At 50.0% G+C, this 24,915-nt stretch overlaps 11 protein-coding genes across 11 annotated transcripts; 3 read left to right on the top strand and 8 right to left on the bottom strand.

Annotated features, from left to right (window-relative positions):
* Window positions 1–17: 17 nt before the first annotated feature.
* On the bottom strand, window positions 18–2,516 carry HPODL_02504 (Cell division control protein 48; the record flags this gene model as incomplete). Its single annotated transcript, XM_014076812.1, has 1 exon — window positions 18–2,516. One exon carries the CDS (start codon window positions 2,514–2,516, stop codon window positions 18–20), a length of 2,499 nt encoding a protein of 832 aa, XP_013932287.1.
* A 231-nt stretch (window positions 2,517–2,747) lies between these two features.
* HPODL_02503 (Hit family protein 1) lies at window positions 2,748–3,240 on the bottom strand (the record flags this gene model as incomplete). The annotated part of the gene is made up of 2 exons (XM_014076811.1): window positions 2,748–3,139; window positions 3,192–3,240. 2 exons carry the CDS (start codon window positions 3,238–3,240, stop codon window positions 2,748–2,750), a joined length of 441 nt encoding a protein of 146 aa, XP_013932286.1.
* Window positions 3,241–3,318: 78 nt separating this feature from the next.
* On the bottom strand, window positions 3,319–3,951 carry HPODL_05330 (uncharacterized protein; the record flags this gene model as incomplete). The annotated part of the gene is made up of 1 exon (XM_014076810.1): window positions 3,319–3,951. One exon carries the CDS (start codon window positions 3,949–3,951, stop codon window positions 3,319–3,321), a length of 633 nt encoding a protein of 210 aa, XP_013932285.1.
* Window positions 3,952–4,012: 61 nt separating this feature from the next.
* Window positions 4,013–5,131, bottom strand: HPODL_02502 (Retrograde regulation protein 3; the record flags this gene model as incomplete). Its single annotated transcript, XM_014076809.1, has 1 exon — window positions 4,013–5,131. One exon carries the CDS (start codon window positions 5,129–5,131, stop codon window positions 4,013–4,015), a length of 1,119 nt encoding a protein of 372 aa, XP_013932284.1.
* Window positions 5,132–5,227: 96 nt separating this feature from the next.
* On the bottom strand, window positions 5,228–6,475 carry HPODL_02501 (uncharacterized protein; the record flags this gene model as incomplete). The annotated part of the gene is made up of 1 exon (XM_014076808.1): window positions 5,228–6,475. The coding sequence occupies one exon, from the start codon at window positions 6,473–6,475 to the stop codon at window positions 5,228–5,230; it is 1,248 nt and encodes a 415-aa protein (XP_013932283.1).
* Window positions 6,476–6,904: 429 nt separating this feature from the next.
* Window positions 6,905–9,046, top strand: HPODL_02500 (NuA3 HAT complex component NTO1; the record flags this gene model as incomplete). Its single annotated transcript, XM_014076807.1, has 1 exon — window positions 6,905–9,046. The coding sequence occupies one exon, from the start codon at window positions 6,905–6,907 to the stop codon at window positions 9,044–9,046; it is 2,142 nt and encodes a 713-aa protein (XP_013932282.1).
* A 62-nt stretch (window positions 9,047–9,108) lies between these two features.
* HPODL_02499 (Elongation factor 2) lies at window positions 9,109–11,696 on the bottom strand (the record flags this gene model as incomplete). The annotated part of the gene is made up of 2 exons (XM_014076806.1): window positions 9,109–11,633; window positions 11,693–11,696. The coding sequence occupies 2 exons, from the start codon at window positions 11,694–11,696 to the stop codon at window positions 9,109–9,111; spliced, it is 2,529 nt and encodes an 842-aa protein (XP_013932281.1).
* Window positions 11,697–11,902: 206 nt separating this feature from the next.
* HPODL_02498 (Integral membrane protein) lies at window positions 11,903–12,790 on the bottom strand (the record flags this gene model as incomplete). The annotated part of the gene is made up of 1 exon (XM_014076805.1): window positions 11,903–12,790. The coding sequence occupies one exon, from the start codon at window positions 12,788–12,790 to the stop codon at window positions 11,903–11,905; it is 888 nt and encodes a 295-aa protein (XP_013932280.1).
* Window positions 12,791–13,066: 276 nt separating this feature from the next.
* Window positions 13,067–19,615, top strand: HPODL_02497 (DNA polymerase epsilon catalytic subunit A; the record flags this gene model as incomplete). The annotated part of the gene is made up of 1 exon (XM_014076804.1): window positions 13,067–19,615. One exon carries the CDS (start codon window positions 13,067–13,069, stop codon window positions 19,613–19,615), a length of 6,549 nt encoding a protein of 2,182 aa, XP_013932279.1.
* Window positions 19,616–19,620: 5 nt separating this feature from the next.
* Window positions 19,621–21,567, bottom strand: HPODL_02496 (uncharacterized protein; the record flags this gene model as incomplete). Its single annotated transcript, XM_014076803.1, has 1 exon — window positions 19,621–21,567. One exon carries the CDS (start codon window positions 21,565–21,567, stop codon window positions 19,621–19,623), a length of 1,947 nt encoding a protein of 648 aa, XP_013932278.1.
* A 682-nt stretch (window positions 21,568–22,249) lies between these two features.
* Window positions 22,250–24,883, top strand: HPODL_02495 (uncharacterized protein; the record flags this gene model as incomplete). Its single annotated transcript, XM_014076802.1, has 1 exon — window positions 22,250–24,883. One exon carries the CDS (start codon window positions 22,250–22,252, stop codon window positions 24,881–24,883), a length of 2,634 nt encoding a protein of 877 aa, XP_013932277.1.
* Between the last annotated feature and the right edge of the window lie 32 nt (window positions 24,884–24,915).

The raw sequence follows: 24,915 nt of genomic DNA, 5'->3' as shown, positions 1-24,915 counted from the left end.
ATACACCCCTCTCATGCTTAACTGTATAAATCGTCTTCTTCTTCTTCAACCGATCCAAACGCAGCCCCAGCACCGTCTGCTCCAATACCCCTGTCGGTCGATCCAGCAGCGTCTCCTCCTTGGCCGAACGAGAAGTTCGTGAATTGACCTCTGGAAGATTGAAGTTGTTGCGCGTAAGCCTCGTAACGTCTCAACTCAGTTGGGGAAACAGAGCGTTTAGCTGTCTTCATAGCTTCTTCAAAGTGAGCCTTTGTGATATATGGAACAGCATCAGGAATGCTCTCCTCCTCACCATCCTCAACCTTCATCTCAACGTCATCGGAGCCTTCAGCGGCCTTCCTTTCGGCCTTCTCTTGCTCATATCTCTTTTGAGCTTCGATGGAGTCCTTGATAGCAAATTTGGCAGCTCTCTGGACGATGTACTGCAGATCAGCACCAGTGAAGCCGTGCGTAGTTTTAGCAATAGCAGTCAGGTCCAGATCTGGCTCCAGTGGGGTGTTCCTCAATTGAGCCTTCAGAATCGACAGTCTTCCGGCTTCGTCTGGCAATGGGACATAAATCAGTTGGTCCAATCTACCTGGTCTCAAAATAGCAGGGTCAATTTGATCTGGTCTGTTCGTAGCACCAATAATGAAGACGTTCTTTTTGGCATTCATACCATCCATTTCGGTCAGCAGTTGGTTAACAACCCTATCCGACGCTCCACCTGCATCTCCCATGCTGCCTCCTCTAGCCTTGGCGATAGAATCCAGCTCATCCAAGAAAACAACTGTAGGAGCTGCAGCTCTAGCCTTGTCGAAAATGTCTCTAATGTTGGACTCAGACTCACCATACCACATACTCAGCAACTCAGGACCTTTAACGGAGATGAAGTTGGCAGAGACCTCGGTGGCAACGGCCTTGGCCAAAAGGGTCTTACCAGTACCAGGAGGACCAAAGAATAAGACACCCTTCGAAGGCGAAAGGCCAAATTTGGTATATTGGTCTGGATGCAAGACCGGATATTCCACAGTCTCCTTCAGCTCTTGCTTGATACCATCCAAACCTCCAATGTCATCCCAAGTGACATTGACACTTTCGACGACAGTCTCACGCAATGCTGATGGGTTGGAGTTACCAAGAGCGAATCTGAAGTTGTCCATAGTGACTCCCAAAGAATCGAGAACTTCGGCATCAATGTTTTCTTCTTCCAAATCGATCAAGTCCATCTTCTCTCTTATTTGTTGCATAGCGGCCTCAGAACAGAGGGATGCAATATCGGCACCAACGTAACCGTGAGTTTCGGCAGCTAGGGCCTCAAGGTCAACATCATCAGCCAGCTTCATGTTTTTGGTGTGGATTCTCAGAACCTCAAGTCTTCCAGCGGCATCAGGAATACCGATGTCGACCTCTCTATCAAATCTTCCGAATCTTCTCAAAGCGGGATCGATGGAATTAGGCCTATTGGTAGCTGCAATAACAACGACGTTAGATCTAGCCTTCATACCATCCATCAAGGTCAAGAGCTGGGAAACAACTCTTCTTTCAACCTCACCGTTTGTCTTGTCTCTCTTCGGTGCAATAGAGTCAATCTCATCGATGAAAATGATAGACGGAGAGTTTTTCTCGGCCTCTTCGAAAGCTTTTCTGAGGTTACTTTCAGACTCACCGGCCATCTTCGACATGATTTCCGGACCATTGATTAAAAAGAAGAATGCACCAGTTTCATTGGCAACGGCTCTGGCCATCAAGGTCTTACCGGTACCAGGGGGGCCGTACATCAAGATACCTTTAGGAGGCTTGATACCAATGGCCTTGAACAACTGTGGATGTCTGAGTGGCAACTCAACGAGCTCTCTAATCTGGGCCATCTGTTTTCTGCAGCCTCCAATGTCGTCGTAACCGACTTCATTGAGGTTATTTTCCTCGTCCTCTCTATTGATAGGTTCGCCCTCGGAGTGTATTATGGTGTCCTGAGACACAATGGCGTGTTCTTCCGGCTCGACTTCCACAACCTTGAACTCAACTTGTCTCATGCCTCCTCTGACAACAAAATGATCGCCTTTACGGACAGGTCTGTAAGCATCAACAAAGTATGGCTTCAAGAAGACATCGAACAGGGATCCGGTGATACCTTCAATGGTGTCTGCAATCGGCAACACTGAAATTCTGGTGGCAAACTTGATTTCGGGACATGGGTGAATTGTCACAATATCCCCAAGACGAACTCTCAAGTTGTTCCTTGCCACTCTGTTGATTCTACAAACACCATCCTCGATATCATCATCGGCCAAAACGATCAGGACAGTGTCCTTTCTCTTCTTTCCTTTGATCAGGGCGGCATCGCCACGGAACAATTGCAAGAGCTCCATCGTGTTGGATGACATAGAAATGATGGAGTTATCATCATTGGTGGCATCGTCGACAACCAAGGCATTATCCTTCTTCTTTCTTCTCAAAATCGCGGTAGCAGTCGAGTCTTCTGGAACGACTTCTCTGCCAGAGGCGTCTAATAAGGGCTTCTTCTCATCCACCATTCTATCTGATTGAATTATCTTTCAATTGAACAATCAGAAAAACTAAAGATGTTAAATGATCAAGGGCAAATACGAAATATTTGGCTTTTGCCACTCAGACTGGGAGATCCAAGATTTTGTGGAAAATCATCCTTACACCAAAAGAGCCATAATTATCTGGCATTGCCACCATCAATTACACAAATACCAGAGCTGATCGGACTTTATACGTATGAAAGTGCTGCGGCCAATTTAGGCCAGTTTTGCTGTGAGCTCCTTGGCAAACTCGGAAAGCTCACCCATGTCTGCATTTCTTGCTGGCCAGCCGATAACAAGTCCCGTCTCTGGGTCCCGCTTTGGGATCAGGTGAAAGTGCACATGGTCGACCACCTGGTGAGCAATCCGGCCATTGTTCTGCAGAACGTTGTAGCCATCTTCGTCGGGAGTGGTGACTTCCAGGCCAAGAGCTTTGACCAATTTTTTGGTCACTGGCAGAATGTCAGCCAGGTACTCGTCTGGGATGTTGTGTAGCATGGCTCCGTGGTACTTCGGAATCACCAATAGGTGGCCTTTGGAAGTTGGCTGGATGTCCAAGAATGAATAGGAATATTTGGTCTCGAGGAGCTTGAAAGATGGGATTTCACCTAATTGATTAGACTTTATAAACCGGTCATTGGACCAGGCTAGAGTACCTACCCTTGATAATTTTGCAAAAGATACAGGATGCTTCGTGGGCAATTGACATGTTGCTTCGTATGTAGGCTATGATAATTAATAAATAAATCGTTAAATATTATTTGAATATCTACTCCGTAATATACACCTAAAACCCGAAAACACTACTGAACTGTCGAAGTCCCATTGTGGCCACCATTTGAAATCCTTGCGCTCCGAACGGGAAGTAACTCAATGTGTAGTAGAGAACAGCAAATATCTCAATGATTCCCGTGATGAGAGTGAGAATTGTCGACTTTAAGATCGCTGCGCAGTACAACGTGCTCAAAACGCTGCCAAAAAACACCACTGTAAAAGGCAGTCTTTCCTTGGATACAAGATGTTTACAATAATCCACAGGTCCTTGCAAACATCCAAAGCTTAGCACAAACAGGATCGAGCCCAGAGTCCATAACATGGCAAATTTGCGAGGTTTTAACGTCAAAACAGGGAATAGCAGTATTCCCAGACCAAAACACACTATCGAGCCGGCAATAAAACAGAAAAAGCACACGAGACGTTCGAATCTCGAGAGCTTAAACCAGGAAGGCTCCTGCTGTGCATCGAGATCTTGATTATGCAATGGGAGGGCATTGTATGCTGAGTTGTATCCCTCTTGCACTCTATCCGTGAACGCACTGAACATGCTTTTAGCCTTGTTGGCTATTCCATCGGTATCGTCGCCGACCTGGACGCCTCGTGTTGTGCGCCAATTCGATAGAAATTCAGCATTGCCTGACATATCGGATTATTTTTATTGCCACAATTAGTTTCAGCGAACTCCAAAAAAAATATCTGTTGGCTTATGTCATCCACGTTTGACCGGCAGGCTCCTTCAACAACTCTTGGAAAAACGCTTCGGGATCCTCCACCTTGAAATCCTGGAAATCCGGTTTCGGCTCCTCAGACGACCCCGCGTCCGGTGTTGAGTACGACTCGTCATACTCCGGTGATTGAGTTCGCTGAATTTGGGAAACGGGCTGTGCTGGTGGCTGATACTTTGGCGGCTCCGAGGTCGTTCCTGCAGACAGTTCATCAATTCGTTGTCGCAACAAAGTGAGTCTTTCATCCTGGCTACCCGAGATCTCTCTCAGATAACCTATGTACTCAATAGATTTAGTCAAAATGGTGCTCTTGTTAGCCTTTATCTCTTTATTGGGGTTGTTCTTCGACTTGGTGAAATTATTCAGTAGTGAGGGTGGAATAAGAGTGCCCAGTTCTTTTATTTTCTCCTTGATCAAGTCTCTGCGTCGTCTTTCTACGGCATTGTGTAGCTCTCGGCGGCGACTGAGTTTGCTCTCTTTGCTTAAGGCGTTTTTGGGGTTCATGTGTGTGCCAATTGACGCAGGCGACCCAATCGATTTGTGAGACGGAGAATTAATCGGGGATTTCAAATAGGAATCTGTAAAGCTCCCGCCTTGGTACGAACCATAAGGGGAGTCTAGAAGTCCATCGTAGGTAGACGCTGGGGAAATAAGGTTGTTCAACGAAGTACCAAATTGGGAGCTGTAGCTGCGGCCCTGATTGCTGATGCTGTTTGAGCGCCGGTTCATCGATGTCGACAGCAGCGGATGTACCTGTGGAGATGGGTATTGATAGCTGTTACTGTGCACGCTGGCACCTCCAATGCTTACCGACCTTTCCACGGGAGGAAGACCTTGCGGGCTCAAGGCGGCCTCAGAAAAATCGTTAGCGCTGAAAGATTGGCCGTTCTCCCACGGCTCAAAGTCCGAAGCATCTATGTTCAAAGCGGGGGCATTTTTGTACTCGTGGAACCCGAACGGTGACGGATGCTCCTGTGGTTGATTATTTGGCAATCCCTGTGCGTTTAAGCTGTCAACAAATTGGTCGAGTTGCTCTAGAGTGTCTTGGTAATTCTGGTCGCCATTTGACGGAGGAAGAAATATTTCATTCTTGTCCATGCTGGCAAGCTGTAATGGTTAAATAAAAGTGTTTTGTAAAGATTATATTAATATGTTTATTTCTGTTAGCATTACATAATATAAAAAAGGCGGACGCTACATGTAGTAGTATTTGAAATTGGGCTGGGCTCTAGTGGGCTTTGTTGTATCCACACCGATACTTGCAGACCGAGGACGGCTTGGCGGCCTGGGAGAAGCAAGCTGTGGCTCTTCCGGAGGGTTTACCGACCGATGCGGTGACGTTGGTAGCTGCTCGGAATGGCTTCGGAATGGTGACCGCAAAACCAGTTTCTCGGGTAACTCGGTAGTTGATGAGGCAAGTCGTGGAGTCGATATGGCGGAGGTCACTATGGATGCTCGCTTAGAGCTGGGCTGGCTTGAGCGCGGACTATTTTTCGACCGCTTCGAAATCGACAGGCTTCGGAACGTCTCGACGATCCGTTTTCCGGAGTCGCGTCGTTCTGGCCCATCGGAGTCGCTCCAGTCAATGAAACATTCGTTGTCCTCGTCCAGACGCGGTGTGGCAAAACTGCTCACGGGGTAACTGCTGGAAGAGATATCGCGGTGCAGTGATTGGGGTGTGGCGGGAACGCCAATAGCGCCGGGCTCTTTTTTAGGCGTATTTGTACTGGTTTTTATTTCGTGGTCTCCGACGATTGACTCTCTCGATGCGTTGGCTCCCATCTCACCAGCTGCGTAATTCTGGTACAGATTGAGTATTTCTCCTGTTTGATCCCTTAACGATAATCTGTCAGGCGACACAGAAGAGGACTGGTTTTCAAATGAAAAAGGGTTTTGCGCGTCCTTTTGCTTATGTGGGATTTTTGGGGATCCTTCGCAATCGGGCCGATCCACAAGGATAAATTTTTGTGGCACTGGGGAATTGTTTTCAGTGCCAATGGAAGTCGCTTTTTTCGGAGAAGGGGCAGGTAATGGAGGAACACTGATGAGGGGCCGTACTGGACTTGGTGATATGGCTGTGACTGGGACGGCCTCTTCTATGTGGACACTTGATCCGAACGAGGTGAGCGACGCTGAATGATCTCTTGGTTCTTGATCTACAACATTGGAAGAAGAGCGGTTTGAAACAAGTTGCGACTGTCGTTCGGCCAGTCGCACAATTTGTGAGTATTTCGACTCCTTTGACACTTGTGACTTGAACTCTTGGTAGCTACTGTCCACCTCCAAATTGCCTAGCTGGTATGGCACCAGAACATCCTTGAGTTTGAGCTTTGAAGTTCGTGGCGAAGAGGACAGTGACCGACGTCTGAAGAGATGTGACAACCTCCTTTTTGGTCCCTGTCTTGCGCTCTCAGCAACCGAATGGTTGTTTTCTATATCCATAACAAAGTTGACTAAACCATAGGCTTTTTCATCAGGTGGTTGCAGAATACAGATAATCGCACATTTCCAAAATCGGAGCTGCTCCTACTTGAATGCAACTCGGAAGGACGTGAAAAAGTGGTCGAATTTCACTTGGGGCCTCGTCCAGTTTGTTTGCTGCAGGCACAACACTCGTTAAAAATATGCACTAAAATAATAGCAAAATAATAAGGCACAACGGTTAAATCTGGAAGATGGTCACGGTGAGCTGTATAGTCAAACAAGATGAAACAGGAGGTAGACACACACAGCATAAAAACATAGCCGCATCTTTGTCTCTTGTTCCGCGGCCGGCCCGCCTCCGTTACCGCCTCCTACTATACCTGCCCCGATTTTATCTTCTGGTGTAAAGATGTGAGACGCCCAAAATTTACCAACCTCATTTTGTTTATGGCCATCCTGCGCGAACGCCCGTCTCCAATAGTCCGCAAGAGTCTTCGGCGGCGAAGACTCGCTCCGCGTCTACTGGATAGCGACTCAGAGACGTCTCCGCCTAGAAAGTTGCCCACGCCTAGGAGCCCTCGGCCCGTGGAGAGAGATGAGTACTTGGAGGTGTCTAAACCCCGTGAGGAACAAAATTTCACAGACTACTACGAGGGTCTCGATGAGTTTGAGCCGTTGCCTGTCCTGGTGAAAGAGAGCAGGGCCGATGACGAGTATGAGGAGTACAGGCTGAAAAGGAAACGACAGGACCGGGAAATTTTGACACGGCTGAAAAGACCGTCTTTCAGGAAAATGCCGGATCAACATACAGAAGAACCTCCTGTTGCTAGAAGTATGATCCAGTTTGGCTACAATGGCAACAAAACTGTGCAAAAGCCGACCTTTTGGCGGCCAACAGACCGAGGAGACGGCCTCATTACCGACGGTCTTACCTTAGACCAGAAAGTGCGTTCTCTGTATGACATGGACGAGCAGGACGCGAGTTACCTTGAACATGTCAATGCAAGACTTGCCAAAGATGGCAAGCATATTTCTCTGGAGCTTTTTGAGGTCATAATGACTTATTTCGAAATGGAATGGTGCTTCATCGAGAAGCTGCTGCCACCCAAAATAAAAAACGAGCATCAAAACGAAGAACAGGCCCAGCTCCATGCCCAGCTGTATGGATCCGATGATGGGATAGGAGCTGCTCCAGAGGAAGATCAGTGCTGTGCCGTTTGCAATAGGAATGAGTGCGACAACTCGAACGCCATTGTGTTCTGCGACGGCTGCGATATAGCTGTTCATCAGGAATGTTATGGTGTTGCATTTATTCCAGAGGGTCCCTGGCTGTGTCGAAAGTGCCTCATTGCCCGAAATCAAAAGAACAGATGCCTATTTTGCCCTAGTGTCACGGGTGCGTTTAAGCAGACAGACAACGGCGGATGGGGCCACGTGATCTGTACATTGTGGATAAACGAACTATATTTTGCCAACCCTATCTATATGGAGCCGATCGAGGGGATCGGCAATATTCCGCGAAGTCGCTGGAAGCTCACTTGTTATATATGTCGTCAGAAAGTTGGAGCGTGTATCCAGTGTTCCAAGCCCAGTTGTTCAGTCGCGTACCACGTTACATGTGCGCGACGCTCAGACTTTTATATGGAGATGAAACAAGGAGTCCAAACAGCTATCCATGATAAGAGCACCGTTGTGTCGTACTGCGATAGACATTCTCCAAAAGAGTGGGATTTTTATCATGACACAAAGCAAGGGATCCAAAAAACCAAACTTTACTACAGCACGGGGAAGAACCGAGACTCAGGAAACAAAATTGTGATTAGCAAAGCCGAGAAAAAGGAGTTGAAGGACACGAAAAATCACTGGTTCAAATGGAAGACCGTGCGCGGAGCCCCTATCCTTCCTCTTGTTGTGATTAAGAAGTTGGACAAGATGCTCCAGAGCTACAGAATTCCACAAGATATTAATTATTTATATGAGTTTGCAAAGTATTGGACTCTGAAACGCGAGGCAACTGGAGGTCCCCTGATCAGACGTCCGGACACGGCAAATCTCGGTGTTCTCACGAACGAGGAGATCGACGAGCGTCTTCAGGCTCTAGACTTGATCAAGCAGGACATAGCCAGACTAGCAGAGATATCCTCTCTATCCCTGAAAAAGGCAAAACTTGAGCTCAAGTCTACCAAAGAACTGCTTGACCAGATGGAAATATATTACCTGCCGATGCAATATTTGATTAAGGAATTATTGGATCAATTCCTCAAACACGACAGAAACAATGCCATAATTTCGACAACTTTTGAAGATTCCAACGTGCCTTCTATCAGGCGAATAGTGGAAAAGGTTGACAATTATGAATATCAACTAGTCAGCGAGCTTGTTGACGACCTTACCGCAGTGGATAATCATGTCATACAAAATTTCGATCCGCACAGTGCCATATATAGGCATATTCGCAATTATTGGAGGAGACTCAGGTCACAAACCATAGACAGGGCCCAAAAAGCCGAGCGCGCGTTGCTAAAGGGAAACAGAAAATTGTTCACAGGTGTGCAGGCAGAAGGACTTGACTTCCAAGTCAAAGGATGAAACTACGGTAAAAATAGGAATTGTGTCTGATTAAATCCAAGTATATATCAAAAACATGTCGCTTACAACTTGTCGTAGTATTCTTCGTAGCCTGGAACTTCCTCTTTCATACCTCTTCTCTTTCTGGTGGTAGTAACAATTTCACCAGGCTTGGTGTTCTTGTCGGTTGGGTCACCGTTCATGGTGGACCAGTGGTCGAAGATCATTTGTGGGAAAGCTTGACCACCGGTGGCTTGTCTCAATTCACCAGTGAAACCGAAAGACTCGTTGACAGGCAAGTAAGCCTTGACAGTGAACATTGGGGTACCTGGTCTTTGTTCTTCAGAAACAACTTGTCCTCTCTTCTTGTTCAGGACAGAGTAAATACCACCAATAGCGTTCTCTGGACATTGGACCTCGACCAGGAAGACAGGCTCCTGGATTCTTGGCTCAGCCAAAAGCATGGCAGCAAAGGTGGCTCTTCTCATCGTTGGCATGATTTGACCAGCACCTCTGTGGATAGCATCGGCGTGCAAGGTCACATCCATGATGTTGAATCTGACACCTCTCAAGGTCTCACCAAGAATTGGACCCTCCTTAGTAGCCCATTGGAAACCGGCGTTGACGTGGTCCTTGATTTCAAGCAAGTATTGGACAGCCTTGGTTTGGTCGACAACAACGTTTGGACCAGAACCGTCTGGACCGAAACACCAGATCTTTCTGGCGTCGGTAACGTCCCAACCGTACTCGTCGGCCATCAATCTGGCTCTCTGCTTGAAGTCGTCTCTGGCGTTGATCTTTCCGGACTCAATGGCTTGGCTAACCTCCTCGTCCATTGGCTCGGCCTTCAGGTAGATTCTGTTGTGCTTGTTTGGAGACTTGGACAAGGCAACAATTCTGGATTCAGCCTCAACGGTTTCTCTGTAGGAGACGACTGGTGGAGAAACCTTCAATGGAACACCAGCGTGGTCGTTCTCCAAGTCGGACAGACAAATCTCCAAGTGCAACTCACCGGTGGCAGCAACAATGTGCTCACCAGATGGAGAGATAGAAGTCAAAACACATGGGTCAGACTTGGACAATCTCTTGAGACCCTCGACCAGCTTTGGAAGATCGTTACCGTTCTTGACCTCAACGGCGACCTCGACGACCGGAGAGACAGAGAACTTCATGACCTTCATGTTGTGAGAAGCCTCGTTGGTGGTCAGAGTACCGGACTTGAGCAAGAACTGGTCAATACCAACCAAACCAACAATGTTACCAGCTGGACAGTCGTCGATAGCCTCGACGAATCTTCCCATCATCAACACGGTTCTCTGGATAGCCTTGATGAACAGGTCGTCCTTCTTACCTGGAACGTAGTTTGGACCTTGGATTCTGACCTTCATACCGGACTTAACAGTACCAGCGAAAACTCTACCGAAAGCGTAGAATCTACCCTTATCAGAGGTAGGAACCATCTTGGACACGTAAAGCATCAAGTCGGCCTTAGGGTCACAGTTCTTGATGGCCAAACAAGAGGCGTCGTCGGATGGACCTTCGTACAAGGTCTCAGCTCTGTAGAATTGGGCAGTGACTGGAGATGGCAAGTGGATAACAATCATCTCGAGAAGGGCATCAGCAGCTGGCAAGAACTTTCTCATGACGACCTTCAGGAGAGCCTTACCCTCCAGCTCCTTCTCCTCACCCTTCAAGGTGATCTCGAGTTTCTCAAGCAGGACTGGAATCTCATCCTTCTTGAAGTTCATGATAGCGGAGAACAGTCTGAAAATTGGGTCCAGAACGAACATGTTGAAGGCTCTCTCCAATGGCTGTCCAGAAGCGTCTCTGTCCTTGTTAGACCATTTCTTGGTCTTTGGGTTGAAGTAGGAGTCACCCCACAATCTCTCCATCATCTTGGATCTGTCAACACCGAACTTCTTGGAGTATCTGACGGCGAATTGTCTGATGGTGAAGGCCCATCCGTGCAGACCGGAACCGAAAGCAACGGTACCCTTCTCTGGGTAAACTTGGACGTCACCCAAGACTGGCTCGACGTAGGTAGAGATGATGACGTTAACAGACTCAACAGTTCTAGAGAAAGATTGGTACAGCTCCTCCTTGGAGATTTGCAGTTCCAACATGGCTCTGTCGACCTTGTTGATGACAACGACCGGCTTGATTCTCTCACCAAGGGCCTGTCTCAACACAGTCTCGGTCTGGACACACACACCCTCAACACAGTCAACGACAACCAAAGCACCGTCGGTAACTCTCAGGGCCGCAGTGACTTCGGAGGAGAAGTCAACGTGACCTGGCGAGTCGATCAAGTTGATCAAGAACTTGTTACCATCAGTCTTTTGCTTGATCTCCTTCACATCCTCGTCTTCCATCTCGGAGTAAAGAGAGATGGCGGTGGACTTGATGGTGATACCTCTTTCTTGCTCGTCCTTTCTGGTATCGGTAAATCTGGCCTCACCAGCCTTGGCAGCAGAAATGATACCGGCTCTCTGGACCAGAGAGTCAGTCAGAGTCGATTTTCCGTGATCGACGTGAGCGATAACGGACATGTTACGAACATTCGTAACCTTGTCCATTAACTCTCTGATTTGTTCAACAGTGAAGTTAACTAAAAAGTTAGTTTTTCAGCATCAAAACGCTGCGATCGCAGCACAGTGGCATACGTACCCATTTTTGATTATTCAGTTGATTCTGCTAACGTTCACCAAACTTATCAAAAAGAATCAAGATTAATTATCTAGTTACAATTGGCAACCCTTACAAAATCCCACTGGCCTGAAAAATTTTTTAAGGTGTACAAATACGGAAATGGTTAAGGGGACTTACCCTGCCCTGCCGGGTAAAAACCCGCATGCCGTCCGTGCTGAGGCAGCAGGCTCAGGCCATCACCCAGACCATGATCGCCTGCACCACAAACGAGTACACAAATAGGAACTGGGTACGGATCCGTCTCGCTCCCGACGACAGGCTGTTTGCGTCCAGTCCGCTCGGCAAAACGACGTATTTGAGAGATCTCATCAGGAAGAAGCCGAGCGAGAAGATGTTGGCCAGGAACCCGGTGTAGATGAGGATTTTCGAGCTGAGAAGGTTCTTTATGAGCATCAGTACCAAGATTGAGATGAATTTGTAGCCACTGTAGCTGACAAGGTCCCAGAGCTTTCTGTTTTTCTGGTTCACTCCCAGCACGTAAAACGAGATCTTGATCAGACAGATATCCATCAAATAGAAGGCCAGTGTTCTTGTTGTGGCGTAGCCCAGCAGTTGTGGATGGAACGTGCCGTTGATCCCGCTGAAGACGGCCCACAGCAGCACATACGACACAAACGACATCAGCGGGATGTACAGATCGGGGGCGTTGACGTCTTCTATAGGGGTGGCGTACATCTCGACGCTCTGTGAGACGTCTGTGGACCGCAGCTGTCTTGTCCACGTTTTGTTTCTGAAGGGGAAGAGAATAAGCAGTAGCTTGCTCAACACGTACTGGTTGGACACTTTGAAATAATACTTTATGTCCTGGTTGGCCACCAGCTGGCCAAAGTTCTGTTGCATGTACTGGTGGGAGGCATTGAAGGCCGACTGACTGAACTGGAGACCCATCTGTGCGGCCGGATCGTTAAAGAAGGTATTAATGTTTGCTGTTTGTGCGCGTGGGGCGTGGTGGTTGGCGTTCATGTACGCCTGTGACTGAAACTGCTGGGCGTTCGACGCGGTCCCGAACGGCTCCTGCTTGGGCAGTTCCTGGGGATTGGCGTATGGGTTGTACATGGAGAAAGAAAATATGTTTGCAAGAATTTCAAAGTTGGCAGTGTATTAGAGGGGGGCAAGAAGGAGTATAATTTGAGAGCGGCAGGCAGGTCGGGAGAGCCAATGGCGGGCCTCAGAGCAATGTGATGGAATCGGCGAGTGCTTGACTCGGCCGTCTCCCCCCTTTGGCCAGCATTTTGAACGCCGTTACCATCATCAGTCTCAGACGCTTTTTTCTTGCGACGATCGACGCCGATCTAGTTACGCGTCTTCGCGTTTGAATATTTTCTCAACTTTATGTCGGTCACCACCATGAGATCTCACAATTCTGTGAGATTCGTGAAGAACGAGCGCGGCGCGACGCGCACAGGCGAGAACTACACCCGAAATAACGAGGCTCGCGTGCGTCTACGCCACGAGGCCGTCCAGGAGGTCGACAGGATCGACTCCGTCTTTGGCTTTGATCGGTACAGTTCTGGCGCAAAACGGGTTGGGTGGCTCGTCAACATGCATCCGACAACGCTGCCGACGACAGAGAACATAGCTGGCTGCTCAGGAGTCGACTACTACTTTCTGGACGAGGAAGGGGGCTCGTTCAAGGCGAGCGTCCAGTACGACCCGTATTTCCTGCTCATGGTCCAGACAGACCGTGCCACAGAGGTCGAGGAGTATTTGCGGAAGTTTCTGGAAGGCACTTTGAAGAAGCTGTCGTGGGTGGAGAAGGAAGATCTTGCTCTGACGAACCATCTGGTCGGGCTGAAGCGGCAGCTGCTGCAGCTGAGTTTCCACAACGTCTCGGACCTTTTGGAGGCCAGACGACAGCTACAGCCCATTATTCAGCAAAACAAGTCCACCAAAAATAGCAAGGACATATACCAGTCGGTGAACATGAACTACAACACGTTTATGAAGCACCACGACGGTCACGAGGAGGCCGAGCGCAAGGTCGGCAACATCACCGATTTAATTGAGGATATCCGCGAGTACGACGTGCCGTATCACGTGCGCGTGTCGATCGACTGCAACATCCGCGTGGGCAAGTGGTACACGGTGGAGGCGGACCAGGGAAAGGTGAGACTCGAAGAACGAGCCGACAAGCTTGCTTTTGCAGACCCTGTGGTGCTGGCGTTCGATATCGAGACCACCAAGGCGCCGCTTAAGTTCCCCGACAGCTCTGTGGACCAGATCATGATGATTTCGTACATGATTGACGGCGAGGGATATCTGATCACCAACAGAGAGATCATTAGCGAGGATATTGAGGATTTCGAGTACACCCCGAAACCAGAGTATCCTGGCTATTTCACAATTTTTAACGAGCCAAATGAGCGGCACGTGATCCAGAGATTTTTCGAGCACGTGAGAGACACGCGGCCGACCGTGATTGCCACGTTCAACGGTGACTTCTTCGACTGGCCTTTCGTCGAGGCACGTGCCGCGTACCACGACATCGACATGTACAAGGAGATCGGGTTTGCCAAGGACAGCGAGGGCGAGTACAAGAGCACCTATTGCGTCCATATGGACTGTTTCCGGTGGGTCAAGCGTGACTCGTATCTGCCGCAGGGATCGCAGGGCTTGAAGGCCGTGACGACGGTGAAACTGGGCTACAACCCGACCGAACTCGACCCAGAGCTCATGACGCCGTATGCGTACGAAAAACCGCAGCTGCTTGCCGAGTACTCTGTCTCCGACGCGGTGGCCACATATTATCTTTACTACAAATACGTGCACCCCTTCATTTTCTCGCTGTGCACGATCATCCCGCTAAACCCGGACGAGGTGCTGCGCAAGGGCACCGGCACGCTATGTGAGATGCTGCTGATGGTGCAGGCGTACCAAAACGGGATTTTGCTACCAAACAAGCACACCGACCCGCTTGAACGGTTCTACGACGGCCATCTGCTCGAGTCGGAGACGTATGTGGGGGGCCATGTTGAGTCGCTGGAGGCGGGAGTCTTCCGTGCGGACCTGGCGACCGACTTCAATGTCGACCCGGCCGCCGTGGACGAAATATTGAACGACCTCGATAACGCTCTCAAATTCTCCATCACCGTGGAGGAAAAAAAGAAGCTTGAGGATGTGACGAACTACAACGAGGTGTGCGCAGAAATTCGCGCCAAGTTGATAGAGCTCAAGACCAACAACAAGCGCACAGAGACGCCGCTGATCTACCACGTCGACGTCGCGTCGATGTACCCGAACATCATGACGACAAACCGGTTGCAACCGGACTCAATGAAAACGGAAAAAGACTGTGCTTCGTGCGATTTCAACCGGCCAGGAAAGACGTGCGACCGCCGGCTGCCGTGGGCCTGGCGTGGCGAGTTCTATCCTGCCGAGGCCAACGAGTACAACATGATCAAAAACGCACTCAAAAACGAGCAGTTTGCCCCCAAACACCCGGGGCTACCTCGGCGCACGTTCGAGGAGCTCAGCTACACGGAGCAGGTCGGCCACATCAAGAAACGCGTCTCGGACTACTCCCGGAAAGTGTATCACCGCATCAAGGCCACCGAGACCGTCGAGCGCGAGGCCATCATCTGCCAGCGCGAAAACCCATTCTACGTCAACACGGTGCGCGACTTTAGAGACAGAAGGTACGAATTCAAAGGCCTGGCAAAGGTGTGGAAGGGCAAGGTGGCCCAGATCGGCAGGGACGACAAGAACGCCGTCGACGAGGCCAAAAAAATGGTCGTTCTGTACGACTCGCTGCAGCTCGCACACAAGGTCATTCTCAACTCGTTCTATGGCTACGTCATGCGCAAGGGCTCGCGCTGGTACTCGATGGAGATGGCCGGTGTCACGTGTCTCACGGGGGCCACAATCATCCAGATGGCCCGGTCGTTGGTGGAGCGGCTGGGGCGGCCGTTGGAGCTCGACACGGACGGAATCTGGTGTATCTTGCCGTCGAGTTTCCCCGAAGACTTCAAGTTCACGCTGAAAAACGGCAAATCGTTCACCGTGTCGTACCCGTGCTCGATGCTCAACTACCTCGTGCACCAGCGGTTCACCAACCATCAGTACCAGATGCTGGTGGACCCCGTGCGGCTCAAATACGAGACGATCTCGGACAATTCGATTTTCTTCGAGGTCGACGGCCCGTACAAGGCGATGGTGTTGCCGACGTCGAAGGAGGAGGGCAAGGGCCTGAAGAAGCGGTACGCGGTGTTCAATTTCGACGGTTCATTGGCAGAGCTGAAGGGATTTGAGCTGAAACGACGCGGTGAGCTGCAGCTGATCAAAAACTTCCAGTCGGACATTTTCAAGCTGTTTCTGGAGGGCAACTCGCTCGAGGAATGCTACCAGGCGGTGGCCAACATCGCCAACCGGTGGCTCGATGTGCTGGATAGCCGCGGCCAGATGCTGGAAGACGAAGACCTGATCGAGCTGATTTGCGAGAACCGCAGCATGTCGAAGACGCTGGAGGAGTACGGTGGCCAGAAGTCGACGTCGATCACGACAGCAAGACGTCTCGGCGAGTTTTTGGGCGAAGAGATGGTTAAGGACAAAGGTCTGGCGTGCAAGTATGTGATCGCCGACAGGCCGATCGACGCGCCGATTACTGAGAGAGCGATTCCCACGGCCATTTTCTCGTCCGACATCGCTGTGAAACGCAAGTATTTGCGCCGCTGGCTGGTCGACCCGTCGCTCGAGGACCTCGACCCGCGCTCCATCATCGACTGGGGCTACTACAAAGAGCGGCTCGCGTCGGTGATCCAGAAAATCATCACGATCCCGGCTGCGTTGCAGGGCGTCAGCAACCCTGTGCCCCGTGTGTCGCACCCGGATTGGCTGCAGAAACGCATCAACACGAAGGAGGATAAGATGAAACAGTCGTCTTTGAGCGCGTTTCTCAAAAAGGGTGTTATGTCCGACGTCACCAACCAGGTCCAGGATATCGAGGATCTTGGCACTGGCGCGGCCAGACCTAAAGTTGGCAAGGTCACGTGCCGCAAACGGAAATTGGCTCGAGAAACGTTGGAGGAGTCGCAGCAACAGCTCGCCAACCAGCCGTGTCCGGACCCGCTGACGGACTATGCTGGCTTCCTGCAGTACCAGAAGATCAAATGGGAGGTGCAGGCCAAGGAGCGCGAGCGCAGGAAGCGGTTGTTCGGCGAGACGGCGCAGCTTGGTAGCCGGATGTCTGTGGCGAACATGGTGCGGAAACGGGCCGAAAACTACGCCGAGTCCACGTGGCAGGTGTTGCAGTACTGCGAGAGCACAGACAATCCGGGTGATCTCAAGGCGTACGTGCTGATCAACGGCAAAATACACACGCTCACGCTGCACGTTCCAAAAAAGCTGTATCTGGACTTCAAGTCAGAACCTTTCCCGGATACTGTTCTGGAGAGCTGCGAGGTCACGCGGGCAGCAGAGCTGCTCCCGAGCGGCCAGAAAAGCGCCAATCTGTTCAAGATGGTAATGTCTCACGACGTGTACAGCCGCGAGATCTCCAAGACCAATGGGCTGCTGAACAGTCCGCACGTTGCCGGGATTTACGAGACCCAGATCCAGAGTACCGAGCGCGCGATCATCGAGCTTGGCAGCTGCGTGAAGTTTGATAACACGAGGCCGGGATCACTGGGCAAATCGCTAGAAAAAGGCTTTGATGTCAAGCTGCTCCGTCCCGTGGCTGCAGAAACGTACCTTTCCGACTTGACCACTGGCGTGCTGTACTTACTGCACGTGTCGTCCAATTCGTACGAAATATTCACGCTGTTCAATCCTGCGGACTCGAGCGCTCACGTGTATGTGCTCAAGCCGACCGCCACGGCCCAGCAGCTGCCTGCAAATGTCGATTCTCTCTACGAAGAGATTTTTGCTAGCAAGAAGGACACGCTGCCATCGGATTTGATTAATTACCAGGACCAAATGAAGTTCGAGACGCAGTACTTCACAGACGCAGTCAAGCTGTACAAGAAACTCAACTCCAAGCTGCTCACGCTCGACGAACACAGTGCGTCCAAGTCATTGCTCGTGGTGCAGTCTCCATACAGCTCCAAGATCGCCAGACACCTTGCTGCGACCGCACAATTCCCCTGTGTGCGGATGGGCGCCGGCCAGATCCACATCAACTCGCTCTCGTGGCACTCGCTGATAATGAAGCGTATTATCAACCACTACCTATCGGTGGCCGGATGGTTGCAGAAAATCATCTCGCTCGCCAGATACAGCAACATTCCGTTGTGCAACCTCGAAATCGACAATCTCGGCTATATGATTGACATCGAGTACGCACGGAAGCTGTCGCAGGCCAACATTGTGCTGTGGTGGTCGCCGACTCCGAACCCGGATCTGGGCGGTGTGGAGAAGGACACCTTTGCCGTGGACGAGTCGTTCGAGTTCCCGGTGATCAATCAGTCCGAGGTGTACGAGAGCGTGTGTCTGGAGCTGGAGCTGAAAAATCTCACCATCAACACGGTTTTGACGTCGTCGCTGATTAATGAGGCCGAAGGCGTTTTCAGCTCGACAGACGCGGCTGCAGAGGGAGCGTTTGCCGAGGACTCGTTTTCTGGGCCGGCGCTCGTCGTGCTGCGCAGTCTGGTGCGCACCTGGTGGGACGACGCCATTAAGAATAATTCCGAGGCAGACTCCATGGTGCACGGCTTTGTGTCGTGGTGCCAGAACCCGGCCTCCTTTTTGTACGACTCGTCGCTGCATTATCACGTGCACAACCTGACGAAAAAGTCGTTCATCCAGCTGCTCGGTGAATTCAAGAAGATGGGCTCGGCAGTCGTCTTTGCAGACAGAAATAGAGTCATTGTCGAGACATCGAAAACGGCGGTCGAGAACTCGTACGCATACAGCCAGTACATTCTCACCTCGGTCAGAGCGAGCCCGCTTTTCAACTATCTGGACCTCCAGGTCGTTAAGTACTGGGACCTACTTGTCTGGATGGACAAGTACAACTACATGGGCCGGTTCTGCCACCAGGTGCAGGAGGCAGAGGTGCAAAAACTGGAGGCGGTTTCGAACTGGCAGTTGAAAAGCTATCTACCACCGATCCTGCACAGCGAGTTTGAAGAGTGGACGTGGCTCATTCTCGACTCGCTCATCAAGCACAGAGACGGCCGGTTCAAAAATCTGTCGCAGAGCACCCAACTGACACCAGACAGAAAAGCCGCTCTTAAAAAAATTAAAGACCAAAAAGACGAAGACGCACTTGATACCGTCGCCAACGGCGTGTGCGAGCTGTTCAGGGCCCCGCTGCTGAAACGGCTGCACACTCTCATCAAGAAACAAAATGAGGTTGGCCTGGACCCGGGAATCATGGAGCAGTACCAGTTCCCTGTGCTGCCCGGCTCGCATCTCGAAATGTCAAATCCGACGCTCGAGCTCACCAAATACCTGTGCCATATTTTGGGCCTGTCCAAAAAACGCAACATCGAGGTCCGTCTGCTGCGTAAGGAGATCCTGTCGCTGTTTGAGATCAAGGAATTCAGCGACGAAGGTGTCTTCAAAAACCCGGCAGCCAGCCTCGTGCTCCCGCACGTGATCTGCAGCTACTGCAACCACATCAAGGACGTCGACGTTTGCAGAGACGAGCCGCACGTCCTGTGGCACTGCGAGGGGTGCAACAAGCCTTACAACAAGCTGCTGCTCGAGGAGCGGCTCATCTCGGAACTCAACAGATTGCTCTTCCGGTTCCTGACCCAAGACCTTAAATGTGCCAAGTGCGGAAAAACTAAAGACAGAGAGATTATGGCGCATTGCTCGTGCTCCGGAACGTGGACACAAACCGTCAGCATTAAGGACGTTGTCGCCCAACTCAGGCTGTACCGGAACGTGGCGTTGGCACACGACCTCAAGTTGCTACTGGAGATTGCAGAGGAAACTGTATAAATTATTTAGAACGCATTCAATTTGCTGCCATCGTAGTACGAGTCGAAAAAGTTCCGCAGCATTTGCTCAGACACCAGGTTGCGGCCCGTCCAGTTGCCTTTGGACCAGTCTTCCAGCAGCTGCTCGCTAATGCTGTTACAGGATTCGACGGCTCCAGGGTCGGCCTTAAGGATGCCTTTCATGACGCCGCCGGGAAATTTGAAGTTCTGCTTCAACGACACCGCGGGCGTGACAGTATACTCCTGGGATGCCACGAGCTCGCCAAAACTCGTGTAGAAGAACTGCGGCAGGATGAATTTCGCGCTCGAAGACACAAATATTGATCCCTGTTTCTTGCTCAGTTGCTTGCGTTGCTCGTACAGTTTATTCACCACGATCTGGACGTTGGCGTCCTGGTAATCCCGCAGCTTAAAAACGTCGCTGTTGTACGAGGATGTTTCCTCATAGCTGAGCAAACAGGTATCGCTGTAGAACACACAACAGTCCCTAAAAAACTTGAGGATCCAGAGGGTCTGGATATGGTAGCCACCGTGCATCAGTACGCCCCAAATAATTTTGTCGTACAGCATGACGATGCACGGGTCGTCTGGAAGCTTCAAGTTGAGCGCGCGTATGTAGTGGCTCAGCATACACTCCAGATGCGTGTCGTCCAGTTTTTTGAGGTCATGATGAGAGTTTGAATCTCTTCTCAGTTGGCGGCTTTTACAGGTGGCCAGCCACTCGTTTAGCTTTCCTAGTGCCAGATGGATCCAGTCGTACTTGATGGGAAGTCTCGAGTATCTTGCTGTTAGGTAGTATTTGTTGAGGTTTTGTAAAAGGGCCATCAACTCGACAGTTTTCGTTGCAAGGTCGTCAAACGATGAGTCTTGACGCCTTATAAAACTCTGCGCAGCATAGAAAGACGAATAAATTCCGGAGATGGTGCTCACCTTGCGCAGTCTTTCGCGACATTCTTGGTTGAGTTCTGCTAGAACGTGTTTGTCAGAGCCTTTGAAGCCCGTCATACAACAAAGCTTGGACAACAAATCACAAACAATCACCACTCTGGTGAAAGTCTCCTGAGAAGCATCATAATCTTTTTCCACATACTGTTTGCAACCAAGAAGTAGCGATTTTTTTAGCTCAAACTCCAGGCTTTCCATCACCTTTGACATCGGCTCTTTCATTTCGTAGCTTTCGCGCAAAATGGAGATCAGGTGCTGGAAGTTTGCTGGCAACTCAAAATCTGGCGCCGCAAGCCCCAGATAAGTCAAAACCTGCTCCAGCCGCGCAGAGCTGAAAATGTTTTTGTAGAGACACAGATCGGGAAATTTAAACAGCTCCACCATCAATAGATTGAGAAACTCGCTCATCGATGTATCCTGAGACTCATTAAACTCAAACGAGTCTAGCTGAGATTCTAGAACGCTCGCAGCGGCAAAATTCTCCACCAAATTCCTGACAAAGGGACATCTCTGCTCCATGCGCGGATCTGCCACCATCTGTGCCAGATCGTCCAGTTCTTGTCTGCACTTTTCGTGCACAGACAATTCGGAAATCATGGACCGGAAAGTCTTTTCCTTAGACCGTATTATTGACCCTACCGAGCTAGACGAGTCGGTATGGTCGTTCTCAAAGTCTGCCATCTTGGATTTTAAATATGTCACCAAAGTGATGTCGACGTCCTTGGAAATCTTGCTGTGAAGAAGACCTTCTCTGTAACACTGGTACGCCGTTTCTGTTTCGCCAAAGTTGATGAAAATGTCACCAACTTGGCGCAGAAACTTGGACTTCTCCAAAACCGTCCCCAGCTTGACCACATTGGCAAGTTCTCTGGCTGCTGCTTTTTTCCGGCCAAGAACCATAAAAGAGAAGGCAATTTCGAGCCTCTTCTCGCTGTCAAAGTCGGGATCTAGGAGTGACCCGGCGCTGAATTCTGCGAGTCTTGAGTGTGCAAAGTCGTTTTCCACCATGGATTTATGGTTGGGAAGAGCTTGGTTGGAGGCAGACAGCAAACTCGTTGCCGGGTGCACGTGTTGATAAGAGCCAGTACTAGGTTCACTCATAGCAAAGGTAGCGTGATGCTAGCCAATAGGTTTAGTTCTGCAAAGAAGCCTGTTGGTACTTCTGTAGCGCTGGCGTGCTACCTAAGTATGGCCACACCTGAGACCGACACCATACACCAAAATGAAGTGATGTTTGTTTTCAAAATGCAAGTATTATATGGGTGACAGCCAAGACCGTAGCCAGGCACGATCACCAGGCCGAGGGACGAGTGCAGCACAGGGGCAGAATGGTGCGGCCAGGCCGTACAGTTCTGATGTACCCAGCAAGGGTTTTGTGTCTGGTGATGCGCGCAGTGACGATTACCAGCGTCCTCTGGGCCGGACAGACTCGTATCCCACGCCGCAGACGCACAAACACGGGTCAGTGCTTGGAGGCAAGATCAGCTCGACGCAGCCCCTGGAAGATCTGAAAATAAATGACACTCCTGCGTCTGTGCTCAAAAACCTAAAAAATCCGTTTGACGATTCGCCAGACTCTACCAGTACGCCGGCTCGGCACAAGAATGGGCCTTTGAGCGCGTCCAAGCAGGCTTTCCAAACACCGGCCAGTGCCAAACAGCCAAAAGATTCGGCGTCGATTTTCAAGCAAATGCGAGATCAGCTTCCAGAGGCACTTGAGTACGATACGGAGGTCGGCCTAGTTCTGGATGGCTATAGCGAGCCGGACGAGACTGCAGACCATTCTGGAGCTATGTTGAACTTGAATACGGGATACATTAGCTTGTTGGGCAAGTTTAATGCCGATGTCACTGCAAACACGTCTCCAGATACCCAAATCGATGTCAATATCCACCAGGAAATCAACGACAAGCTGCGGCAGAAAGACATTTTGCAGGACGATGCGGATTACTCATACCTGAACAATTACCACAGACGACAGTCGCAGCCCAGCAGCAAGCCATTTGGACTGCCGAGCTCTACAGAAAACACAGAGCAACGCGACGTGCAAGTGCCCGGCACTATTGAAAAAAGCCGCGTAGGAATCGCCTCAAATAGCAGCCCATTGACAAACAAAACTCGCAGTGAATTTCTACCGCCCAATAAGAATGGCCACGATGAGCTGAACGACGAAATCATTAGCTCCCAAAGTGTTTTTTCCCCAATTTCGCATCACAGGCCCGCAAACTCGTATCGCACTCAAAAAGATGAGATCGGGAACTCCTCGCCGAATATGAACGAGCCGTCGTCACAGGAGGTGAGCGATTTTGAGATAGACGACAAGGACAATATTAGCGAGACTCTGAGAATCTCCAATTCGCAAAACGACCAGTCAAATACGGCGTCGTCACTCTCTCAAAAAGAGCTGAAAAACTCTATCATGCGGCTCTCCCAAAACTCACAAAGCTCACAAAGGGAAGATGGCTACGAATCATCTCACCCAACCGTCCATATACCCTCGCAGGACGAAGGCACACGAGAACTAACCGAGGAAATGGAAGATCCGAACTCAGACGCGGAAGCCAACTCGACTCCTCTTTCTCAGGTGGCCTACACGTCTAGCTTGCTTTTGCGTCCCAAACGCGTACTAAAAAGCAGCCCAAGAAAACTGTCTCAGCGCAAAGTTGTGAGATCCGCTCCCCCAGTGATTGAACTAGATGATAGTTCGACCAATTCTTCGAGGAATAACTCAGACCTGGAGAACGCTGACTCAGACTCTGACGAGCAAGAAGTCAAGGACAGTATGGATGAGACACGGATCAATTCCGTGCTAGATAGAGACCAAATCGATCTACTGCTCAGCACGAAACGAAACTCTCCAGAGCTACCTTCGCCAGAATTCGAGAACACTAACGATATACAAAGCCAAAACACACAGACACCGCCAAACTTCAAAGGCACAGACATCGTGCCCCAGTCGCTGACCCAGAACGAGATCTTGAGAACAGATGAGACAGAAAAAACGTTTCGAAAAGAGGACATTATCTTTCCGCGCTCAGTATGGGTAACGTTCGACAATTTGAAACTGCCCTTCAGCATTAAAGATGTGACGAAATATTACGACGAGTCTCGCAGCGTGCAGTTCTCTGTTTCAGTCGCAAACTCCCAGATGCTTGAAGTGGTGGACTATGTGAAATTATTTGCTCCTCTTTCGATCAGGGTCGGGGACCATATAAAACTGTTTGCCAACAGAACCAAAGTATACAAAGTAACTGGCTTGCAATACGATCCCAAGATACCCAACGCCGTGTGTTGCATACGTGGCTTCAACCGTGTATACCTTTGCGAAAAAGGTTCTGCGCCAAATGACGAGTTCAGCGTCCCGTTGGAGGACACATATCTTACTGCGAATCTTTCAGGTAAGCTGACATTCAAGATATTTGACGACGAGCAATATTTTCATGAGTTCTTGTCAGATTTGCAACAACAAGATGGTCCAATAATACAGAATACCCTTCAAAAGAACTCCCTGCCCTTTCATGGTTGTGTTTTTGTATTTACCTCTGCGCCGCATCAGTCAGAAACGAACGAGACAACGAAAGTGAGAGAAATGATTAGGTTCATTGAAAAGCAGGGAGGCCTAATAATCGAAGACGGTTTTCCTAAACTCTTCCACATAGATGAAACAGGACTCAAACCTGGCAAGACGCTTGAGCAGCTCAAGTTTGCTGCACTGCTATCTCCCAAACACGCGAGAACCATGAAATATCTGCAATCGCTGTCTTTAGGATGGCCAATTTTATCAACAGCCTTTCTTGAAGACCTGATATCAAATCCGGACCAACTCAGCAGATGGCAGTCTACGTTTCATAATTACATGCTCCCTGCGGGACATAGCATAATTCGCAAGTGCATACTGAGCGCCAATGTGTTCCCTTTCCTACGCAATTTCCACAACGGGAAGTTCCTCCACGAGCAGACAGGGCTTGTCCGTTTGCTGGATGGACTGACCATTGTTGTTGACCGCAGCAGTTTGCCAGTCAGTGTTAAGGACATTGATTTTTTGCTCAAGGCGCTCGGCTGCCGCGACGTCAGGGTCATACCGGAAATCACCCTTCAAGACGTCGCAGCACTTGACCACGAGAGCCTGTTGCTCACAGATATGGACAAAAAGTCTTTGGACGCCCAGGTGCACAAACGGCGGCCGAAAAGACAGCGAAGAGACAGTTCTGGTGGGGACTTGGAAGTTTCTGTGGTTGATTGGGAGTGGCTTGTGCAGTGTATCATTGGAGGCACGCGATTCGACCCGATTTTCCGCTGGAAAGTGTCTTCATTGCGCAAGTAACATTAAACCTATCTATCAATAAATGCACTACT

This window comes from Ogataea parapolymorpha, chromosome VII (genome assembly GCF_000187245.1).
Source record: "Ogataea parapolymorpha DL-1 chromosome VII, whole genome shotgun sequence".
Taxonomy (NCBI): domain Eukaryota; kingdom Fungi; phylum Ascomycota; class Pichiomycetes; order Pichiales; family Pichiaceae; genus Ogataea; species Ogataea parapolymorpha.
The sequence above is the reverse complement of the archived record's forward strand: the minus strand, read 5'-3'. Positions and strand labels throughout refer to the sequence as shown.